The sequence below is a fragment of the Lytechinus variegatus genome, chromosome 12 (assembly GCF_018143015.1).
Source record: "Lytechinus variegatus isolate NC3 chromosome 12, Lvar_3.0, whole genome shotgun sequence".
Classification (NCBI taxonomy): Eukaryota; Metazoa; Echinodermata; class Echinoidea; order Temnopleuroida; family Toxopneustidae; genus Lytechinus; species Lytechinus variegatus.
Window position 1 is genome coordinate 14636304 of NC_054751.1, and position 21907 is coordinate 14658210.

General features: G+C 36.0%; 2 protein-coding genes across 7 annotated transcripts in view; one reads left to right on the forward strand and one right to left on the reverse strand.

Moving 5' to 3' along the window:
• Positions 1-1853: 1853 nt before the first annotated feature.
• LOC121425511 lies at positions 1854-9328 on the forward strand. The gene is made up of 3 exons (XM_041621585.1): positions 1854-1956; positions 5280-5391; positions 5913-9328. The coding sequence occupies exon 3, from the start codon at positions 5945-5947 to the stop codon at positions 7649-7651; it is 1707 nt and encodes a 568-aa protein (XP_041477519.1). The 5' UTR covers positions 1854-1956; positions 5280-5391; positions 5913-5944; the 3' UTR covers positions 7652-9328.
• A 6005-nt stretch (positions 9329-15333) lies between these two features.
• LOC121424885 (exocyst complex component 6B-like) overlaps positions 15334-21907 on the reverse strand; it is a 46714-nt gene continuing 40140 nt past the window's right edge. For all 6 annotated transcript variants that reach the window (XM_041620737.1, XM_041620733.1, XM_041620732.1 and 3 more), the window contains 3 exons: positions 17691-17832; positions 16496-16682; positions 15334-15787 (listed from right to left, as the gene is read on the reverse strand). In XM_041620737.1, the coding sequence (XP_041476671.1) occupies positions 15658-15787; positions 16496-16682; positions 17691-17832 (459 nt within the window). In that variant the 3' untranslated portion in view covers positions 15334-15657. The remainder of the gene's footprint in view (positions 15788-16495; positions 16683-17690; positions 17833-21907) is intronic.

Here is a 21907-nt window from a genome sequence, read left to right on the forward strand (position 1 = left end):
CACGCGGAAATCATTTGTCTACACAATTGCAAGAGATTTTGAGCAAAGTGCATGCCTGACATACTTTCTGCATGCGGCTTCGAAGCTTGTTCAAAGGGATTTTGTTTGCTGTTACTCCATCTCATTTAAACCTCCTTGGCGATATGCAGGTCAATAATGAAAGCATCTCATTAACCAAATAGCGCGAAGCAGGAGACTTTTTTCCAAAGGCCCTTCTGATTTGAAAGAGAGACATTTTAAGGACTTTTTGTAAACATAAAGAGGATGGGTTTCTCGCTAAAAATAATGAAAACCTGAGGCGCGACAGCACAAATATATTTTATAAATTGACTTGAAAACATGATATTTTATTTATATGTAACCCTCTCAAACCTGATAATTATGTGAGGGAAAGCGCAATGTTCATATTGATACAGTGAACTAAAAGGTTTATTATATTTACCCCCTCTCATTTTCTTAACTATTCACCCTTCTTTATTTTTTCGTCTTTTCTTTACCCATAACTTCCCTTTTTATTTATTTTTTCTTGTTCTTTATTTTCTTATCTCTCCCTCTTTTTTTTCGCTGCCAGCTATTTTATTTAGTATTTGCCTCTTTAATTTAGCGATGTGCTTTCAGGGCCTTATTTAGCATTTATATATAATAATGATGATGTTTATTGTGTCCACATGGAAAATGTGGACAATAAAATGAAATTGAAATGAACTGAAATTAACTGGACAATAAAATTGAAATGAATTGAAATTAAATGAGAGACATGGCATGTGGGGCAAAATTCCGTAAAAGTTTCGAACAAGCAATGCAAGAGTGTAACATTTGTGAATTCATGTTACAAACTTTTATTTTCTTATGGAGATATACAGAAGCAGATCGCGCGGACTTTAAATTTGACAAGCAGAAAAGAAGTAATCAGTATAAAATGAAGGACATTTCCTCTCCATAATATTCTGACAGCCCCCCCCCCCTAAAAAAGGTCATCGGTCCCATGGGTCCATAATGAAGGACATTCTCTATTTATGAAAAAATATGGGTAACCGTGACACATTTTTTTTTGGGGGGGCAAACATATAGGTCGAATATCGATTTCATGTCCCCCAATAAATTTTGATCTTGCAGGCCAAAGTGCCAAACCCTATGGGAACGATTCTTTATTTTAAAGCGGGGTGCTGGCTTGGGGAAAATTGACAAGCAATAATAAAAATCAGATGCCTTCGGGATAAAAAATGCTCAAGATGTGTTTTCATCATTAACAAAGTTGGTTGGTGTTAAAAAAATATTTACCTTATCTGTAAATAGCGCAGAAAGGGTTTAACAATATTGACATCTCAAAATTAAAACTAATAAAAAATAAAATTTATCCAGTTACTAGTATTTCAGATTAGAATGATCATTTCAAAAAAATATATAGATATTGAATATTGGCTACGATTTAAAACCAATTTGGGCTTTACTAAAAAATGTAGGCTTGCAATATCCACAATTAATTGTCATATGATTAAAATAATAAAAAGTAATAATTTTAATTTACAGAAATGCGACTTATTTATACAGGGGTTTATTCCAAAATCGGGAGAGTTTTTCATGAAAGGAATTGTCGGACGTTTCATCTGACAAGTCCCATTTTATTCGACGGTTACCACAGTAACTCAGCCCCGGGAACTCAGCCAATCAAAATCCCGAAAAGTTGTCAGATTTTACAACTTGTCGGACGAATGATGAAACGTACACGGAACGTACACCCCCGAATCGGAAACCAGTCGAAAAGTGGTGCAGAGGACTTGACGCATGCGCAATATTTATTAAAGAGGGGATTCCCCACGTTCATGATGATGTCATGATTCTGCACAGGTGTGCGGATCTCTTTTTTTGTTTGACACTATGCATGCCCGATGCATGCACGTCAACGTCAGATTGCTTACCGGAAACTGAAACCTGGGACTTTTTCTGTTATAAATGGTAACTATCTGATATTCATGATAACTTTTTTCTGTTAAGTAAAGTCTACGTCGATCTTCATCTAACGTGTACGTTAGCTCACTCTCTCATCAGGCTCAGCCTCATGACTAAAGTTGGGTCTTGAGCTTGGCTTGGGCTTGGCTTGGCTCAGTATAGCATACTAACCGCGCAGTATTGAGTTAGAGGGCTTGGTCATGGCCCTTGCTAGAATCACTTATTCAATTAATGTGAACAAGATTATGGTATTATTATTACCTTGTTATGATATCCTTGCAATTCCCCGTGTCATGTGTGTGACTGTTGAGGAAATTAGGTTTGCAATGCCAATGTTTGGCTTATTTTCTCTTGTTTTAGGGTAGACAGCTGGCAGCCGTCTGTTTCGAGGAGTTTTTTAACATTTTTTTTTATTTCTCCTCATACACAGACGGCTCGCTATCGTGCAGCCACCATTAGGGGACTTGCAATGCAAAATCCCCCCGTCGGGGCTCTTCAATTTTTGTCTTTAATGAATGAAAATTTTGAAAATTAATGCGACCAAAATGCAAATTAATATTCCCTCTTGGCATTAATTGCCAAAAAACGGAGAAAAATCAAGTTAAAAGGAACAAAAACAGTGACTTACCTCGGCTGTTGCGCAAATTCACTTCCCCGTTTTATCTGATCTTAAGTACATAAACATATGGCCGTTGAGTCCCCTGTACAGATCGCGCTAGAACTTCGGTCTCTGTATTTGGTGAGTGAAGCCAACGGAGTTCAGCTGAACAACCAAAATAACAGAGACCGAAGCTTTTGGTCTAGTTTTAGGGGACAAATAATTCTTGAATTTGTTTACAAATTCAAAACAGCTCTTAAAACAAACTTATTGAAATTGTACCTAGCCTCAACAAAATGAACTCATCAACACTTCTCTTCCTCTCCTTTGTTTTCACAAGCGCATAGAGACTATTTGTTATGTGTTATGCGCTATACAAAAACTTACCATTCATTGTTATTTACACCGTCAGATTCCATTATGCTATTCATCACCATGATCACATATGTTCTTAAGTAAATCAGTCTTTTAATCATTACTTCTAAATTAAAAATAGAGACTGAAAAATGACAATTTTCTTAAAATTTTTACTTTCCACCAATAGAGGACCTACACAAAAATATGCCAAAAATTCAAGTTTTTGAGCGCTGTGGTGAATACAAAAATGATCCCCACGTTACTAAGGAAAATAGATGGAAAGTACTGTATGGAAATTAGTATTTTTGGTTACAAAAGTGGCACTTGCAGACTTGCACTGCAGTTTTATGTGAATCGTGTTGTGTTGGAATAAGGTTTTAAATTAATTCAAATTAAATTATTTTAGTTCTGCCAGTCAGGGGCAGATCCAGGATTTTCCAGGGGGGGGGGCAAAAAAAAGCTTTTTACTAAAAACTGACCTTTATTTTATCCTATGTAAAATATCTGACAAGCAAAAAAAAAGGTCCTTGTGTATGAATGACACATTCCCTTGTATGATTTTAGCTGTGACTCTCAAAGGTGGGAGGGGGCACATCCCGGGGGGGGGCACTCGACCAAAAAAGTGGTAGGGGTGTGCTGCGGGCGAGACAAAAAACGGGGGCCTTGGAGCGGGCTGATTGTAAAAAGGAGGGTCCTCGGAACGGGCTTCGGAACTACAAATGTTTGTGAAAACGGGGGTCCTTGGAACGGATCGCCAGGCGCCAGCGTACGTGTGAGTGCGTATGCATCCCTATGGAACGGGCATGCGTGCATGACGCAGCTATCGCGGCCTCCGCCGGTGCGCTCGGGCAGAGTTGTTGGTCGGACAGCGCTCTGCGGCCGCTTTTCACCAAATTGCAGCTCATCGGAGCAGATCAGTGCGACCGGAACGGCGTAACGAAAAATGTGCGAAGCTCCGGAGCGGATTTCTTCTTTTTTTTCTCGATAAGAAGAAAATGCTATGCCTTGGAGCGGCTTCTTTGTTCTTTTTCTCAGTAAGACAAAAATGCTATGCCTTGGAACGGAAATTTGAGTGTGAAAATGGGGGTCCCCTCCGCGGCACATACCCACTATGCATTATATACTGAGTGCCCCCCCCGGGGGGCACATGTTTGTATAAACCACTATGAGCTTTTAAAGAGGGGGGGGGGGCACATTGAGATGTAATCACTTTTCCTGGAGATTTCATGGTCCAGGGAACTCCCACTTCCCTGGTTGGTCTGATAGTCTGTGTGTTGTTGAGGATGATGGGGTCAAGTCATCTAGGCATCAAAAAGTCAAATTTTTCAACTTGCTCTCATTTCTTTACTTTTCTTTAGGGGTCAAAAGGTCAAGTAATATCTGGTCATGTCCATCCTTTTTTCAACCCTTTGTTCAACTTCTCATTCTTTTATGTTTGCATCAGTTTACATCATATTGCATATTTTATTGATCGCAAATCAGGCGAGACTTGTGGTCTGCAAACAACCTTGTTAAGTAATGACCTAGTTTGTCAATTTTTTCTTGATAGTAAATGCCCTTCATTTGTATGTGCATGATGACCTTTTTTTCCACTCATCAAATTGACAAAATGAACCCTGTTTAAAAATGTCCTGGGTCCACAGAAAATGGAATCTTGAAATTCTATTTATACCACAATATTGTTCATTCATATACTGTTGGAAATTGGTCCTCAGCATCATCTATTTCATTTTCATGTTTCATGTTTACTTTATAAAGCTCTTTTATTGACTAACTACATGTATATTGGAAAGATTGGTTGAAATTTCAAGAATTTAAGGGCTTGTCCTGGTATTTATGCTGAACGTACCCTAATCATTTAATTATGATGATAGGATTGTCTTTTTTTATTAATACTGTATGAACAAAAAATTTGAATCATCCTGGAATTTTCGTCTTACATAATAATTCAATCTAAAACTGTAAGATTTTGATATTAAAGGTAAAAGACAGTAGCAGCAAACAATTATTTCATGAGAAAGTTTTTTTAAATCAATGTTAATTGTCAATACACCCTGATCTGGTACATTAATGTAAACTTATGTTTGTAAAATCATGAAATCTTAGCTCAAAATAGATAATTATGATGTTATCTTAAAGGCAGATGTGGAACAGCGTATTAATATTGCTTCAAAAAATAAGCGACATTTGATGGAATTCAATGCTTATTTTGCTCATTTCCCAGCGATTAAGCATTTTCTTCCATGGATGGCTATTTGGCACATATTTTTATTGTACAGGGCCTACAAATACTTCGGTGGTAATTTCATTGGATTCTGTTTGAACTAATTTTTAGATATATTTTTCTGCTCTTTTTTGTTTTTGTTTAATTTAGAAGAAACCCTGGTGTCAAATTCAAGTTCCAATGATAACCCGGTTCACCAACACTATTCGCTAGCAGTGGGCATACAAGGCAGGGACAAGTGCAATTAATTTTGGGATTACCGGTGAGTTTCAAAACACTTTCAAACACTCTGTAAGAAAAGAATATTTGATGATATCATGGTATTAGATTTTTGTAGAACGTGCCCCCATCTCGAATTTTGAAACAGCTTATGGGAATGGGGTCATTGAAACACTGGTTGCCTGGCATAGCACATAATGTAGCTAACAAAAGGCTCCATGGATGGCTTGCAGAATGATGTGAGTGAAAATGACAGTTCAAACTTTGCTGCAATGGCAGGCAGTCAAAAAATCTTTGTTTCTTAAAATTATGAAAAGGCAAGTATGATTTTAGACAAGATAACATTCCTCTAAACATACAACGGATTACTGGAGAAATAAAATGTCTAACCTGCAGTGTTTTAAAACCTATAATCAAATTTTTGAAACTAAAATTCCTAACATAGCCCTATTCTAGAAATGGCAGTAGAAGCAAATTCTGTGTCACCATTCTTTGAAAAGCAAGAAATGAATTAAGTTTGATCTAACAAAAACACATATTTTCTTACTTTTTTGTACATTGCAGTATTGTAGGGGGCTGGAATCTACCCCAAAAAGATGGAGTCTGTCCCGAAACGTAAATCAGTCCAGTATGTACATGCTTCTGGTGTTTGTGATCTTTGTGGAAAACTTCCTTTTAGACATTACTGTGATCATCCTGACTGCAAGAAATATATATGTAATGATTGCATCTGTATTCACAACAAGCTTTTGAAAAACCACAGCAAATTTCTACAGCATGTTGTGGTGAGTAAGTTAGAGATCAATTGTTCCAAGCCTGAACACTCGGACATCCCTGCCTATCACATATGTGTACTTTGCAAGAAACCGCTTTGTGATGTGTGCTGTGATGAAAATTGGGATCAAACTCATGATTTCACGGAGATCCAGAGTGCTTTAGCAAAAATGAAAATTGAGATGAGTATCGATTTGGATAAACTTAAAGGTCAGGTTCAAAAGTGTCAGGAATCAATTGCTAGCGGTGCTGAACTTAAAGCAAAAATCATTGAAATATGTGCAAGTTTTAGGGACGACCTGCAAACAAAATTTCGAAAGGTTTTCCAGCTTTTAAAGGAGCAGGAACGTGGAATACTGCGAACACTTGAAGAAGATAAGCAGCAGATGCTTAAAGATATACAGATGGTCATGAAACCTGTTCTGGACCAAACAGATGCATCTTTAGCAGTCATCGCAGAAGCACAAGGTATCATTGATAGCCCATCAGGCAAAGACATCTTATCAGAAAAAGATCTTGTAATTCAGAACACGATGCAGGAAACAAAGCAGACAATTGATGTGCTACGATTCAATCATGTAGGCCTAGACTCTCTAAAGAGTCAGATATCAAGAATCAAGATAGTCCCGGAAGAGACTATATGTGACATTGGTCATGTAAAGCAGGAGTGGAAGCAGTTACCGCATATTCCTTTGACTGCAGCTCAAAGCTCTTACATAGCGCCTCATCCTGATGGTGGCCATGTTGTGGGAGCATCATACCTTGTCTCTCAGCCCCGGACATCTGCAGAAGCTCCTGTTGCACCTCAGGAGCTGGATCATTATGTTTCCACGCTTTCCATCTTCACTTATGAAGGAAAGCTCTCCTTTTTGGCTGATATTGGAAAGACCCTTGGAAATGAAAGGATAAGGGGAATTACTGTTTTTCCTACTGGTAATGTTGCTGTTCTGGGAAAGAGCATCCAGATCTATGGACCAGACTTCAAGCCCCTCTCTCACATTCAGCAACTTCCTGGCCATGAATGGCATTCCATTGCTGTTGCACCATCTGGCGAACTGCTCGTTGGCGATTGCACCAATTGCCGTATTGACATTCTGACCTTAGGAGTTAAAGAGGATACATGTAAGTCTATTTCATGTGCTGAGGTGAAGCCTCGGCAGCTATATGCTCTTCCTGCTGATAAGTACGTCATAGTGCAACCAGGACATGAAGACATAGACCCCATCGTCAAGATTATAAATTCTGATGGCCATGTTGAAACATCACTGTCAGATATTTCTTGGGAATATGTATACTGTTCTCCCGATACTTTGGGAAACCTGTACATTGCAGCTTTGAAAATTGAAAATGAAGAAGCTGCTCTTGCGGGGACAATCAAGCAAAAGTTGACATTTGCAAGGTATACCACCCTCGGAAGAAAAAAGGAGATTATCTTTGAGGGGGAGATCGGGGAGACCAGTTTGGGTGTCAGTGTTGCTGCTAAGCAGGTAGCATTGAGTCTTAGAGATAAAATTATGAGATTTGAATAGAATGGTTGAGAGAGAGGACAATAGTGGAAGTTGGGAAGAAAACTTTTCCAGCCAATCTGTTCATATTGTTAGAGAGAGAGACCCAGTTATCATTACTGTCCATAGAATTCCAAAACCTCCAATGCCATTTAACTCCTAAACCCTGATCATAAAAAACCAACCCTAAGTGACGTCAGCTAACTTCAAGAAACAAAAGTTTTAAGAAGTATGACTCACACTTCGAACCCCAGTCACTTGCACAGAGCATCACCACACCCCTTATAACAGAGAAAGTTTGATAGACAGTTACCTGTAGACCAATCAGAGCAAGTCTAGATCCATCCCACCTTAAATTGCTACACCCCCAAAACTAATGATGTAAATAAGACTTCTTTTTTTATAGAGAGAGATGATGCTAGACCCACACTCATCCATATAGACTGACTGACTTCAAGACTTAAACGTCCATCCAATATTATTTTAACTTCAGAATCTTAATCTTTTACTTCAGAATTATTTTATTCATCGTCTCCTGTTTTATCTGAATCTTCATAATTATATTCATATACTTTGAATTGTTAAACTGTATCTCATTATTGATTATTGAATAACCTGTGATTTTGAACTGCAAATAACTTTCTTCAGAGTTCATCATTTATGTTCATTTAAGCTTCCCTTCATATAATACCGATCCCAAACATGACAGTAGACTGAGAATGGGGTCAGAGAGCACTTTAATGCCATTTTTCACATTTTTTTTTCAAATGTTTTTTTTACTTTTGTTATGACAGAGATTTATCTCTACTTCAAACTCACAAAAAATTACACTAAAGCAATCATATAGTTAAGTAAGAATGAAATCGTCCTGCTTTGGACCTTTAATCAAAAGTTTGCATCTTGTAAACAAAGTTAAAAAAAAGTAAAAAACCAAAAGTTTCTTCCAATTTCCAACACCATGCTTTAATTATAATATCAGCAGGTTTGATAAACTTGTAAATCGAACATTATTTTACAATTTGTTTGACCGTCATTCAATCCCAAGGCATTTTACTTTTATTTTGGCTATTAGTGGATTATGACTATGAGCTCGCTATTTCAATCTAAGCCTAAAACGTTAGGCCTACTTTAATAGACTTAGCTTATATAGTTCTACTTCTAGATCTAGATTAGATTTTACCTAAATTACCAAAAATACATGTTGCGGATCGTTGGGGCCCATACGGTATTAGCAGCGACACTTCAGTTTTATTCAGGGGTTTTCATGGTGTACTCACAGTCCAGTTCGCGATTTAATTGCATAAAGTTCATCCGCTATGTTGAACTAGTTGACAGCGTTCACTGTGCAGTTCTCATTAATGTTGTGTATTACATCTCAGAAGTGTGTGTAGTCCCAATAGTTCATTTACATGTTGTGCAGAAACATGTTCAAACTCGGTTCCAAATCTCACTATTCAACGCGTTGAAACACTAGCTCAGACAAAAGTCCACCTCTGGGTAGAAAGGTTAATCAGTTCAGCTAATAGTCAAGATAATTAACTTTCATCTCGGATCAAAATCATACAGGGTTGAAAAGAAAAGAACGACGAAGTTTCGCCCGATAAAATAAAAGACGTCACTTTTCACTTTTTACACAGTTCATGCCCTTGCCATCCCAATCCTTTTTTCGAAACCATGGAAACAGTCCGTTAGCCTTGTTCCGAAGAGCAAAATATTAATTCTAACTACATGATATAATAAAATATTGAAATAAACTTAACCTTAATACGATACTATCAAGTTTATTCGTAACACTTTACATTTTATTTTGTGCATAGGAAATTGTATAGAAATTATAAACTTCATAAGAAAGTGATAATATAGGCATTGATTAAATCACTATCCGTTTCCTTTTTTCATAAATGTGTAAATGGTGTGTCTCCATTATGAGTTGTCAATCCAATTGTAGTTGTTGGTATAGAGTTTTTGAATAAACCTAATTTCATATAATAAAATACAAAACAATTGGGAATATGATATCATCAGCCCACCTAATGAATATTCATGAAGACATGCCTACAACTGTTTCACCGGAATAATGCAAATCTTTAAATTCTATAACTTTGTTATCTGATTTTGATCAAATTTTCAGCATTTTGCTCTATTTATTCAGATATAAATAAATATCTTGAGTTGTAAATATCTACAATGACAAACAATTTGTCATTATCTTCATTCAAACAGTTAAAAAGGCAACTCCTTGAAGCTTGATAACAGTTATGTACACAAAAATGTTATAAATGTTCTCTACATACAGTACGTGCATAATGGGTGGGTGGGTGAAGTTATTAGTTATAAAGTATCATACAAATATGTACTATATAATTATCGTTGATAGAAGTTTTATCCATTTAGTCTTCTAAATAACTATTATGTATTCCATCATTTACTGATTCATATATTTTCTGGGTGACCCAAGCCTACATGCGTACTGCTTTCATGGGCATCCAATTTTCCTAACTTGTTATAATTCATCAAAGTATTTTGCATTTATTTTTAAAGTATGATACGTCATTTGTATGAGTCACTTTGATACTTTAGTGTTTGTATATTCTTGATTTTGCTTTTTTTTTGGAAAATGAATAATTCAATTGAATTAAATATCTGTGAGTTCCAGTGCATGAGGAATAATAAAACATATCTTCTGTAAAAGGATATTGCATACATGTAATTTCAGGCATATTTGTCTGGAATTTTTTTATCTTCGAAGATGTAAATAACATGTTTTGCATATTCTGTTCTGAAAAATGCTTTCTGTACATACAGTGGTGCACCACCAGAAAAGAACATATTTAAAGTATTCAAGTTCTGCCATGTTTTAGGTATTCAGTTGATCAAATATTACAATTGATTAAAGTTTGTATCTCTGGGTTCGCCGAACATTGAAGTGTTGTTGTCTACATGCAACACTCGGAATGAAGGAGTGCATTTTGTGGTGGGACCATGGGGTTCACTAAATTTTGAGCACACCTGTACATGTCTATCAATGGAAAGTTTATCAAGATAATCATAAATACAATGTTGCATATTATTGTAGGTAAGTAGTGTACTGTTCATTAGAATAGAAACGGGCCCTAAAAGTCAAGGAATTGTCTCTTTAGAAATCATCCGACTGAACACATTATCGTAATGAAATAATTGAATCCAAGAGAAAATGTAAAGTTTTCGTCTTCAAGTATTTATTTACACAATAGAAATCATATTCAGTTGGCAAGCATAGGATAAGTTGTATATATACATGGTAATGTGAAGTGTACATAACCAATGGAGATACTAAGTATCTCCATGCATATAAATGAAAGCTACTATGTAACAGGAAAAAAATACATGCTTTTGCTTGGGTTATAAATATGATCTTGAACAAGGGATGTAAAACACCAGATAGAAGATGCAATCAACTCTTTGATTGAATGTAACTTAATGTCATGTTGAACCATGTACAACAAGTTATGATTGCTTTGAAATATTGATCGCCTGTGTTTATGGCGCAGGGTTCATGAAATGGAATGGCCCCGAAAGCTCCAGGATATGCAGTTTCCATGGCCCAGTTGCATGAAACTTTTTTTTGATGAAAAGCAAAAGTTTGATTGGTTGCCAAGTGCTGCTTCCTGTGGTAGTTGCCATTGATGGTAAAGTTACCATCAAAGACAAGTTCAATGCATCTATTCCCAACATTCTCTTGAGAAACAAGAGGCAATATCAACTTTGAGAGAACATCATGAAATAATTTCAGAAGTAATTTTGGTTGTTGCGGCTTTCCATTGCAATATTATGTTTCTGTTGAACCAATCACTATGTTAATCACCCTGTACTCGTATGAATATAATTTTCACATACGTGGTATTTCATAGTATGCAATGTAATGTTTGTCTAACAAATCATTAAAATATCAATAATATTCTAATATTAATCTAACTTTGCCATATTCTTCTGTTACGATTATTACTTTATCCAAAAAGGGAGGGGAGGGAGAAGAGGGAAAAAGGAATTGGAGAAGGGGAGGGGTGACAGAAGAGAAAGAAAAGGGTGAGAGAGAGAGGTGGTGTAGACCAGTAGGGGAAGGAGGGATGGAGGATGAAAGAGAAAAAGAGAGAGAAAAGGGAATATTGAAAGTAGATTCTTATAAGTGTCATGTCATAATTGAAAAGAGAGTAGCATGGATAAAAAAAAGAAGGAAAGACAAAAGGAATGGTGAATTGGTATATATAGAAAAGAAAACTTAAATAGATAAATGTTTGAAACATGTTGAATGTATGTGGTTGCATAATTTCCAGCATTTGTGACCGGAAATTGATAAATAAACCTGTAATAAAGACCCTTTTTGGTCAGTGCTTTACATAATAAACAAAGGAACTATTGGCACTTTGACATACCCTACACAGAAAATAAATTACGCTGTCTGTCAGCATTAATTGTACCATACACAACACAGACCGATACATCAAGTATTCAGCTATAAAAAAGAGAATAGATTATATATTTTTCAGAGTATTCATATATCAATATATTTCTATCGTTATGTATAAATTTACAATATTTATGACATGATCATATCTTTTGTGTAAACTGTACATATATGTACTTTAAATGCATATGCATGTGAGCAATAGCCCAACAGAGATGCTATACATGTATATTAAATTATAATTGATATAATTCATTATGGAGTGCCTGGCAGTCATCAAGGCAATTACTTTTATTCATTATGATAATAATCATAAATAAAACAAATAACATATATTGCCCAATCAAGTATTCTCAGAGTCAAAGATAAGGGCAATATCGGTCTTACAAGAGCAAAATTGTATAAAAAGCTGAAAAACTTCCTGTGATTTGGTAGTTTCCATGACTGCATCTTTTACTTTGACTAATCAGATGCCTAGATTCTTATTGCAATGAATATCAAACATTTCTGTCATTAAATACAGAGCTGCCAACCTGAACAAGAACATTTCAGTATTTTTAAAGCTGAAAATCAGTATTTTGGCGAGGACATCAGTATTTTCAAAGAAATACCATAGGACAACACATAAAAATGAAACTTGAGAAATAAGTATTTTGCATGAAACCATCAGTATTCTTCTCATTTTTCAGTACTAAATATGGAAAATCTGTACTACTTGGTAGCTCTGTAAATAAACTGAATAAAGGATATTTTGATGGTTGAAAAACAGAATAACCTATGGCAATCGAGATTTTTTTTGGTTCCAAAATATCAGTGACAGATTATATTTTTAAAAGAAACCATAAAACTTCAACTCAATTCAACTTCCTATTGCCCAAAATCCAAAATCACACATCACATTGCTTGGTAGGTAAATATCAAACCTCCCCTATCTCAAAATGACTATTTTTTTGATAGACCAGTGTGTCCTGGTTCATGGTAAGGAGCCAGGATATTGTGAAATATATTAAAGGAAATTGTGACATTCATGTACAATGACAACAACTCACATGAGATCCACCTCATTGGCCCAAATTCACAAAGGTGGTTTAGAAAACGCACGGTTGAATCCATGGTTTATGCAGATTTCCTGTATAAATTACGCTTAATTTAGCGCTTATCTGGCGCATGTATAAAAATTCCAATGCTGATGCGTGCTTTTGTCACAGTGCGCCAATTTGACGCCTGTTACCATGGTTATTTTATACATGAGTCCACTGTTTGAAGAGTGGACTTATAATTCAGAACAGTGGACTCGTGAATAAAATAGCATGGATAACCACGGCAACAGACATTAATTTGGCGCACTGTGACAAAAGTGCGCATCAGCATTGGACATTTTTTAATATAAGCAGTAAAATAAGCATCATTTATACAGGATATCTGCATAAACCATGGACTCAACAGTGGGTTTTCAAAACCACCTTTGTGAATTTGGGCCATTATGTTTGAGTCATAATGATTCAATACAGTGACAAAGCTTATGGTTGATTGAATTGATCATTGTGTATACTCAATCGTAGAACTCAGCCCCAAAAGCAATCGCAAAGCTTTAGTGTGTATGATGTGGTAACATTTTATCATCGTTGCTTTTATAAACATTTACTGAAAATTGAATGTCAAATGTATAAAGAAGCCACTAATATGTTCACATACCAGGACATTGGAAATGACATGTACAATGACAATAAAAGTGCACTTCCTTCTCATTTAATGTTTGTTCTATCACTCTATCTTAAGTTTATGCAACTTTAGAGTGCTATTTTTCACACTTTTGGGGAGAAAATCTTCCTTTCCCCATATATAGTATTAATTTGATAAGCTTATTCAATAAATCATGAACAGAGCAACTTATACAGTGACATGACATTTGTTCCAGGCTTTATTTCGTCTAACATATGGGGTTAGGGTTGCAATAGGGCTTTATGTTTATCATGATTAGGTTTACCGTAGGTTTAGGGTAGGGCATGGTGTTAAACTCAGGGTTGAAGTTGGTCATTCCATTACCGTGTGGGGGTTTGCAGCGGAGCAATTGTCGCCGGAGAAAATTCAATGGAACATCTTGTCCATCTGTGGCATTTTTGTCTTAAGAGACTTTCTCTCATTGTTGGTATGTTTGCGATTTCATTAAAACATCTGCGACGAGACTTATTTTTTACCATACCATTCTCAATGAGGCTGAATTTAAAATTGCACTTTTTAGAAAGTAATATGAATTTATAGAATTTACTACATACTAGATATTTTTCTTCTGGTTCTGGAGATGATTGACATGCTTACTTATACCTTAGTCACATTTGCTCTACGGCGGCTGTAAGGCAAGTTCAAAACAGCTGTTTTATTCATTTTTATTCAAACCAACTACATGTATATGTACCTGGTACAAAAAATGTTAAACCAGCTGTTTTCAACTCGCCGTATGGCCATCGTAGGGAAATGTGACTGTGCCAAAACATTTAGTCCAGACAAAATATTTGACAAGGTCATCTTTTTCATGGTAAAATGAATAATAATATGCCACAAACAAGATTCCTACCCTGTCTGTCTGTGACATTTTATTAGTGATAAAGTCTTTCTAACATCTTCTAAAATATGTTCTTTGTGCCCCATGACATATAAGTTACTATTTATGGTCCAATGGTAATAACCATGGCAACATTGCTTACTCAAGAACAAGGATTTCAGAAAAGTTTACATTGGATAAAAAGGCATTCTCTTCTCTATTATTTCTTTTTTTCTTTAAAACTAAGCACATACAGACTTGATATTTTAATTGTTATATGAGCTATATAAGCAAAGCTTATTTCTATCATTGTTGCTGTTATTATTATAGGTATTATTTATCATCATCATTACGATGACATAAAAGCAATTCATATGCAATGAGACCATGTTTTGTGGATGGGATCAAGACACACCATACTGGATGCAAAAACGATTGCAAGTCAATTTTAAATCCAAAAATTAACCACGAGTCTTTAAATAAAACTTGCAGATTGGGATTGCTGGGCCCCGTCTTACAAAGAGATGCAATTGATCCAATCAACATAACTGTATGGAAATCCAACCATACCATAATTTTTTCTTCAAAAATATTTGCACAATCGCCTTAGTAAACAAAGAGAATCACACTGAATCTTCAGGAAAATGATAAATGTATGAATACATGTATACATTTTATCTGGAAAATATTTTGATCAACTTTGCATTATAGATGTTGACGTTGCTGGCCGTCCATAGTTGTGGTTGATAAGATCAATCGTAACTCTTTGTAAGACGGGCCCCTTGTCTGGTTTTTGCGACAAGAATGAATTAATTTGCTTTAGTTAAAACTGATCTATCACTTTTGAATTTGATATTGAAATTGCAATTGATTGCAATCACTTCTTGCAAACCCCCCTTCCACGATACGATTTTACACATGGATGAGAACAGAAGAAAGAAGTCAGTACATAATGCAGATATTATTTGAGCATCATTTTTTGTTCTAAATCCCGAATTACTGCAAGCAATGGCAGGAATGCATCAAGAGGACTTGACCTTGTATCTACTTATTGTTGATAGAGGGCGCCAGAGCTTTCAGCTGCTTTAGGACGGTGTCCATGAGCTTCTTGCGATCTCTCTCGTTCTTCTTGAATGTGTTGAAGAGGTTTTTCTTCTTGTCAGTATCTCTCATTCTAAAGATTGAAATGACATGAAATAGAAACATTCATGGGTAACTTTGAATACACAGGTAAAGGCAAAGTGTTTATATCCTCTTGGATTACTAGCAGATGGTCTAATTCTCAGACTGACTAACATCACCATGGCTAAACCCACTTGCTCTACTCGCAGTTGGTCCCATTCTTAGATTGTCTAAAACCACAATGGCTAAACCCACTTGGTCTACTTGCAGTTGGTCCCATTCTTAGATTGTCTAAAACCACAATGGCTAAACCCCCTTGGTCTACTTGCAGTTGGTCCCATTCTCAGATTGTCTAACACCACCATGGCTAAACCCACTTGGTCTACTTGCAGTTGGTCTAATTCTCAGATTATCTAACACCACCATGGCTAAACCCACTTGGTCTACTCACAATTGGTCTAAATCTCACTTGTCAACACCACCCTGGCACAAAATATGAGTCAGAAATAAGCAACTAACCCTGGGGGTGTTTGGCAAAGGTGTCAGTTCGACTGAAAATTTGACTCAAATTTGCAGTTGCATGTGGTTCATAACACGTCATTGCATCGATCAGATTACCATCGTGGGATACGCTCTCCTATATATTCACTAATGAGATTAAGCGTTGAATAACATGTGTATTGGCATTTAAGTACGGCTCTTACAGTCAGACTTAACTTTTTGTGAAACACCCCTCCCCCTCCAAGTGTTGAAAACTTACTTTTCTAAAACGTTGATGGCAGTCTGAGCGTTGACCCTGCAGTATTTTCCTGTAGACTGACCATAGTCAGCGAAATAAGATGACCAATCCCACGCCATGAAGAGGTCTAAGAGCTGACGGAGCTCCAAGAACACCATCTGAAGAGCGCCATCACGGAAGCCAGGAACAGGTTCGGAATTGGCAAACTCTGTGATAATGGAAGAGGGGAAAATGAGAATGGGGTGGGCTTCAGAGATAGTTCATAAAATGGAGACTCAAGTCATAATGGGCAAACTCTGTCTAATGAAAGATGGAAATATGAGAATTCAGAAGTGAAGACTTCTACAAAATCTTTCTTCCATGTAAATCTATTCATTACTCAAAATCGAAGTATCTCATATGGTATTAAAAACAAACATCATATTTCGAGATTGCTTTTTTAATATATACATGCTGCTGTCTATTGTGCATCAAGCAATTAAACAGTAAATGCAAATATCAAACAATCTGCCGCATGTAGAACAAAGAGTTACTAAACGTCCTTAAATATTGTTTGTTGCAGATCTTGAGGCAACCTTAGAAAAGATGGTTGCCCCAAAAGCCTTCCATTTGGGCAAATTTGGGGGTGATTGGAGCATAGCTGCCTGTCACCCTGAAGTAGTTCCTGCACTGTTGCACTTTTTAAAGTTCAAATTCACAAAAAGTGAAAATAGCAGAAAAAAATAATAAAAAATATTGCAGAAAATTTGAGGAAAGTCCATCAAAGATTTAAAATGTTATTGGAAAATCAGTTTTTTTAATGTGACATCATATGCCAGCAGCTTCCCGTGTATCGAAAATTTAAATATCAATCAAATGTCATTATTTTTTCAAATAATTAAAAAAAATTAATTATCGCACCTTCAGTACTTCAACAGACAAATCATTCCACACCTGCTCCTGAAAGAATTTTTAAAGTCATCATGAACCTTTAAAAAAATTGAAATCTATGCATTTTCTTATGATATAACATATGGGGCAGCTGCTTCTATATGACATCACAAATAACCTTAATCTTTACTGGATTTTCCTGAAACCTTCTTAAATATATTTTAATAATTTTTTTACAATAAAGTTTTTGTCAGGGTGAACTTCCCCTTTAAATGGAGGATCTGCCGTTTACCCATGCTCTGTTTTAGGAATTTTACAAAAAGAAAGTCAATGGGAAATGACTCACGTTCACATTGTATAACATCAAGGCTGAACTGCTGAATGGCTCCCATAGACACAAACCTGGTATTGGAATCTAGCAAGAAATGCATCAGGGATGATGCTAAATGCTTGCAGGTTGACATGCAGGCTGTTTGTGCAACCTTACCCTGTGTTGTTATGAAGAAATATGAAATGACAAGAGGACTGACATGAACACATAATATAAAAAAAAAATGATGTTGACCGCAAATGGTGAAGATCAATGAATTAATGGAAGGAATAAAAATGATGGAGAATCTGATCAATGTGTCACTGATTATTAAAAGGTAGGAAAAGGAAAGTAGGAATAGCAAACAATTATTCTATAAGAAAGTGTATAAAATCAAGGTTAAATACCACATTATCATAAATCGAAATCTGGTACAATGAAATCAACTTGGTGAAATCATGAAATCTTAGCTGAAAACCGATAATTCTGATGATCACTTACACAAAAAGGCATACGTGGGACAATACATTGATCTTGTTTGGGAAAAATACCCAACATTTTATGGAATTTTGTGCTTATTTTGCTAATTTCTCAACAATAACACATTTTATTCCCAGAGCCTTTTGGCACACTTTTTTTGTTAATACTGTACATACAAACACTTGGGTGGTCAATGGATTCCGTTTGAACTCATTTTGAGATCATTACCAGAACAGATATTCATCTTTAACTCATGAACTTATCATGACTGAGAAGCAGATCAATTTAGCACCCGAGAACATGTTATCAATTAACCCACAAACTTATGAACAGCTTCATGAAATATTGCCGAGGACCAATTGTGAAGTGTTAGTAGTTTGTGGAACAAATCAGGAAGCAAATTTGACAGGAAATGCAGTTACCACAACAGATCGTATTCATCAACAGGGGTCCGTTACAGAAAGAGTTGTGTTTAAACGTAAATAAAAAAATCAATCGCAAGTCCCAAATGCATGCTTTTGATTTTTAGATTGCGATTGATTGCAACTCTTTCTGCAACGGGGCCCAGGACTGATAATGGATAGACAGCTGTTGGTCTTTCTTTTTAACTTGTCAATAGAACATGATCATGGATAACAACTTTTTCTATCAACAGAGTTTTTTTTCCCTCTGTCATGTTTGGAGGATTTAAGACCAGAGTAATGAATCCTCAAAATTAAAAAAATTTACTAGTCAAATACCGAAGAAGTCTAGATTGCCTAGGGATGCATTTGGCGAAAATTGCTGAACTGGAAGAGCAGCAATCATTTATATCTGCTTTTGAATCTGTTAACACCGCTATTTGAGTTCATCAATTTTGACAATAATGAAGTGGAATACAGAGGTAATGTACATCCTCATCTACTGCATGGTAGAACCTGGCTCAAACTGTAACAAAAATCACAAAAATTGGAAATAAATAAAATTGACAATATCATAAACCAACGATTGTGATGGTGGGACATTTTTGAGTGCACATGTATCCAGTGGAGGGAGGCTCAATGGGTCTAGCCTCGTCTGCAGGCACAGACCTTGATTGAAACTTTAATCAACATATATGGGTCTTCACGCAAAAAAAAACCAGATTTCACTACAAAATGAAGGTCATCTTGGTTACCTTTCTCCACTTTGGGACACCTTACAGAATTCCAGGGGGTGCTGCCTATGAAGGAAAACACAAGCACCCCCCCTCCCATGAAAATATCGAGGGTGATTCATCACCCCTTCACCCCCGCTTGCCAGAGAGAGCCATGTGATCAGTAGAAATTAGCATATGGGCCACCTTTTAAAATGTTTCTACATCTCAAGTGTACTTCTCTTTGCAAGTGAAATCAAGTATCGACAGGCACGAATATGTCCCAGTATTATAGTGCTAAAAAAACCCATCTTGATAAAGATAAATGTGAGAGTATTCCAGATCTACAAGTTGATTTAGTACAAGATAGATAAAAAAAGTGAGTTAGTTTCCTCAACAATACCCGATGACTGACATGTTGACCTATTAGTGGCCAACGTCTTGTGGTGGAAATTTTCATACAAAAAAACTCCACCGAATCATATTCGATATTAAAAAAACAACAGCTGTGACTTGAGATGAGAGTTGGGTGCTACACACACACTAATTGTTGTCACTTACGTTTAGGGTAACAGGAAATATATTTATAGCTGAAGTTTCCACCTAGATTATAGGCTACCATATCCTGTGTGCCTTGTGGACTTGTAACATGTTAATGTTACCAGTATATACACAATTTGTAATTAAATACATAAAACAGGTCAATGTGCAATAAAAAGCTCCAGACTACAATAATTTGTTAACGGTCAGAATGAGAGATAAAAATACATCGGGATGAAAAAGGGCTGGATGGCTAAGTCGAGAGTACATCTCTGATTTTAAGGGGTAGTCATGACTGGACTTTGCACCTGTATGCTGATGTATGTATGGCAAGCTATTATACTATCTAATCCTATTTACTGACATTAAGAGTTTGATTCTCACTATCAAGAATTGCAATTTTTTAATCAGCATGAGATGATTTTGTGATATCAAGATTTTGATATCTTACTATCAAGAATTTAATTAAATTGAAATCAATGAATAGGATAAAATGGTGAAATGGTTTGAAATATGTACATGTTCATTGGCATATGCTGGCTAAAGCATCCAGACATGACAGCCTCTTTGTCACTTATAATGTACTACCGAAGAACGTGTTAAAAAGAGAAAACACACAAAAGAGGTCAGTGAATTTAGGGAACTCCCTGCTGAAGTGAATTGCAAGGGTTTATGTGTGAGAGAGACAGACAGGGAAGAAAGAAAGGAGGGAGGGAGGAAGGAAAGAAGAAAGAAAGAAAGAAAGAAAGAGAAAAGAGAGGGGAGGCTGCTGCTTTTGTCCTTGCTGTTATGCTAAATGTAGAGTGATACAGCAGATGCGACAAGACTGCTGAGCTGTCACCATCTATACCCTCTTAACTTGCTCTTGTAATTTGTTCTTACTAGTATTATTTACTATAATTTGGTGTGTAATTTCATACAAAACACAGCCATTGACTCATAGTGAATTATTGGAGAACTAGAGAGAGAGAGGGGGTTGTGAAGCTACTGGCCATTTGTAGCCTCACTGTAACAGATGCATCTGTTCAAGCATTACAGCAAAGACTGTAGTCTCATCATATCAGACCCATAACAGCAAAGAGAGAAAGGAGGTTCGATATAGTGAAAACATTGAGAGGCGACATGTATTGTTAGATTATTCCCTGATTTATTCACATCATCAGCATTTTGGATAGTTTTCGATGAACAGCTGAGAATGATATACAGTAGAAATCTAGATGGATTATAGATAATGTGCAAGGATAAAACTCACGCCCTGCCAATGACAGACCAGAACTACACGTAAAAGACAATAACTTCTAAAATTTGCAAACTCTTTCATAATCTTCAGACTGCCACTCTCACATCACTTTCTCAAAAACGCAACGTGATTTTTAACCAATCAAAAGACTGTAAGAGCAACTTACTATTGAGTCTTTTTAGGTGCGTTCCAAAATTCTTTATGCACATGGCCGTATGCAGAATTTTTTTCATGGGGGGGGGAGGGGCAGGATGATAAAAAAAAATTGAAGAAACTTGAAAGCAAGGGAGTGAAGCGACTGACATTTAATTGGGGGCATTTTTGCATGTATATTCTAAAATGAAATTGAAGGATTTCATGGACACTTTTGGTGAATTTTGTGAAAATTTACAGGGAAACAATTTAAGTATTCAAAATTTCTGGGGGGGGGGGCAACTGCCCCCTGCTCCCCAGGGACCCAATGAACCTATATTCCATGAGTAACCAGGAATAGAAGTGAAACATTACGCTTATTGTGAAATACCCCTGGGTCCAAGGTAATATCAAATGAGCACCTAGTTTTAATTACATGAACTAAAAACCCTTCACCAACATTTTAAAGGGATACTCCAGGCTGAAAAAAAAATAGTGATTTGAACAGTTAAATGAATTCAAACTTTTTAAGGAAACACTGAAAATTTCATCAAAAGCAGACAAGGAATAACAAAGTTATAAACTGTCATTCTTCTGTATTTTAGTATAATATATCTTTTACATACCTTTGCTATGTTGCATCAAAAGTTAAAAAAATATGACTGACTTGTTTTACACACATGAAAAAAAAATATTTTTCATAAGATTTTTATCAAATTTTCATTTTAAAATTTTTTACTCATTCTC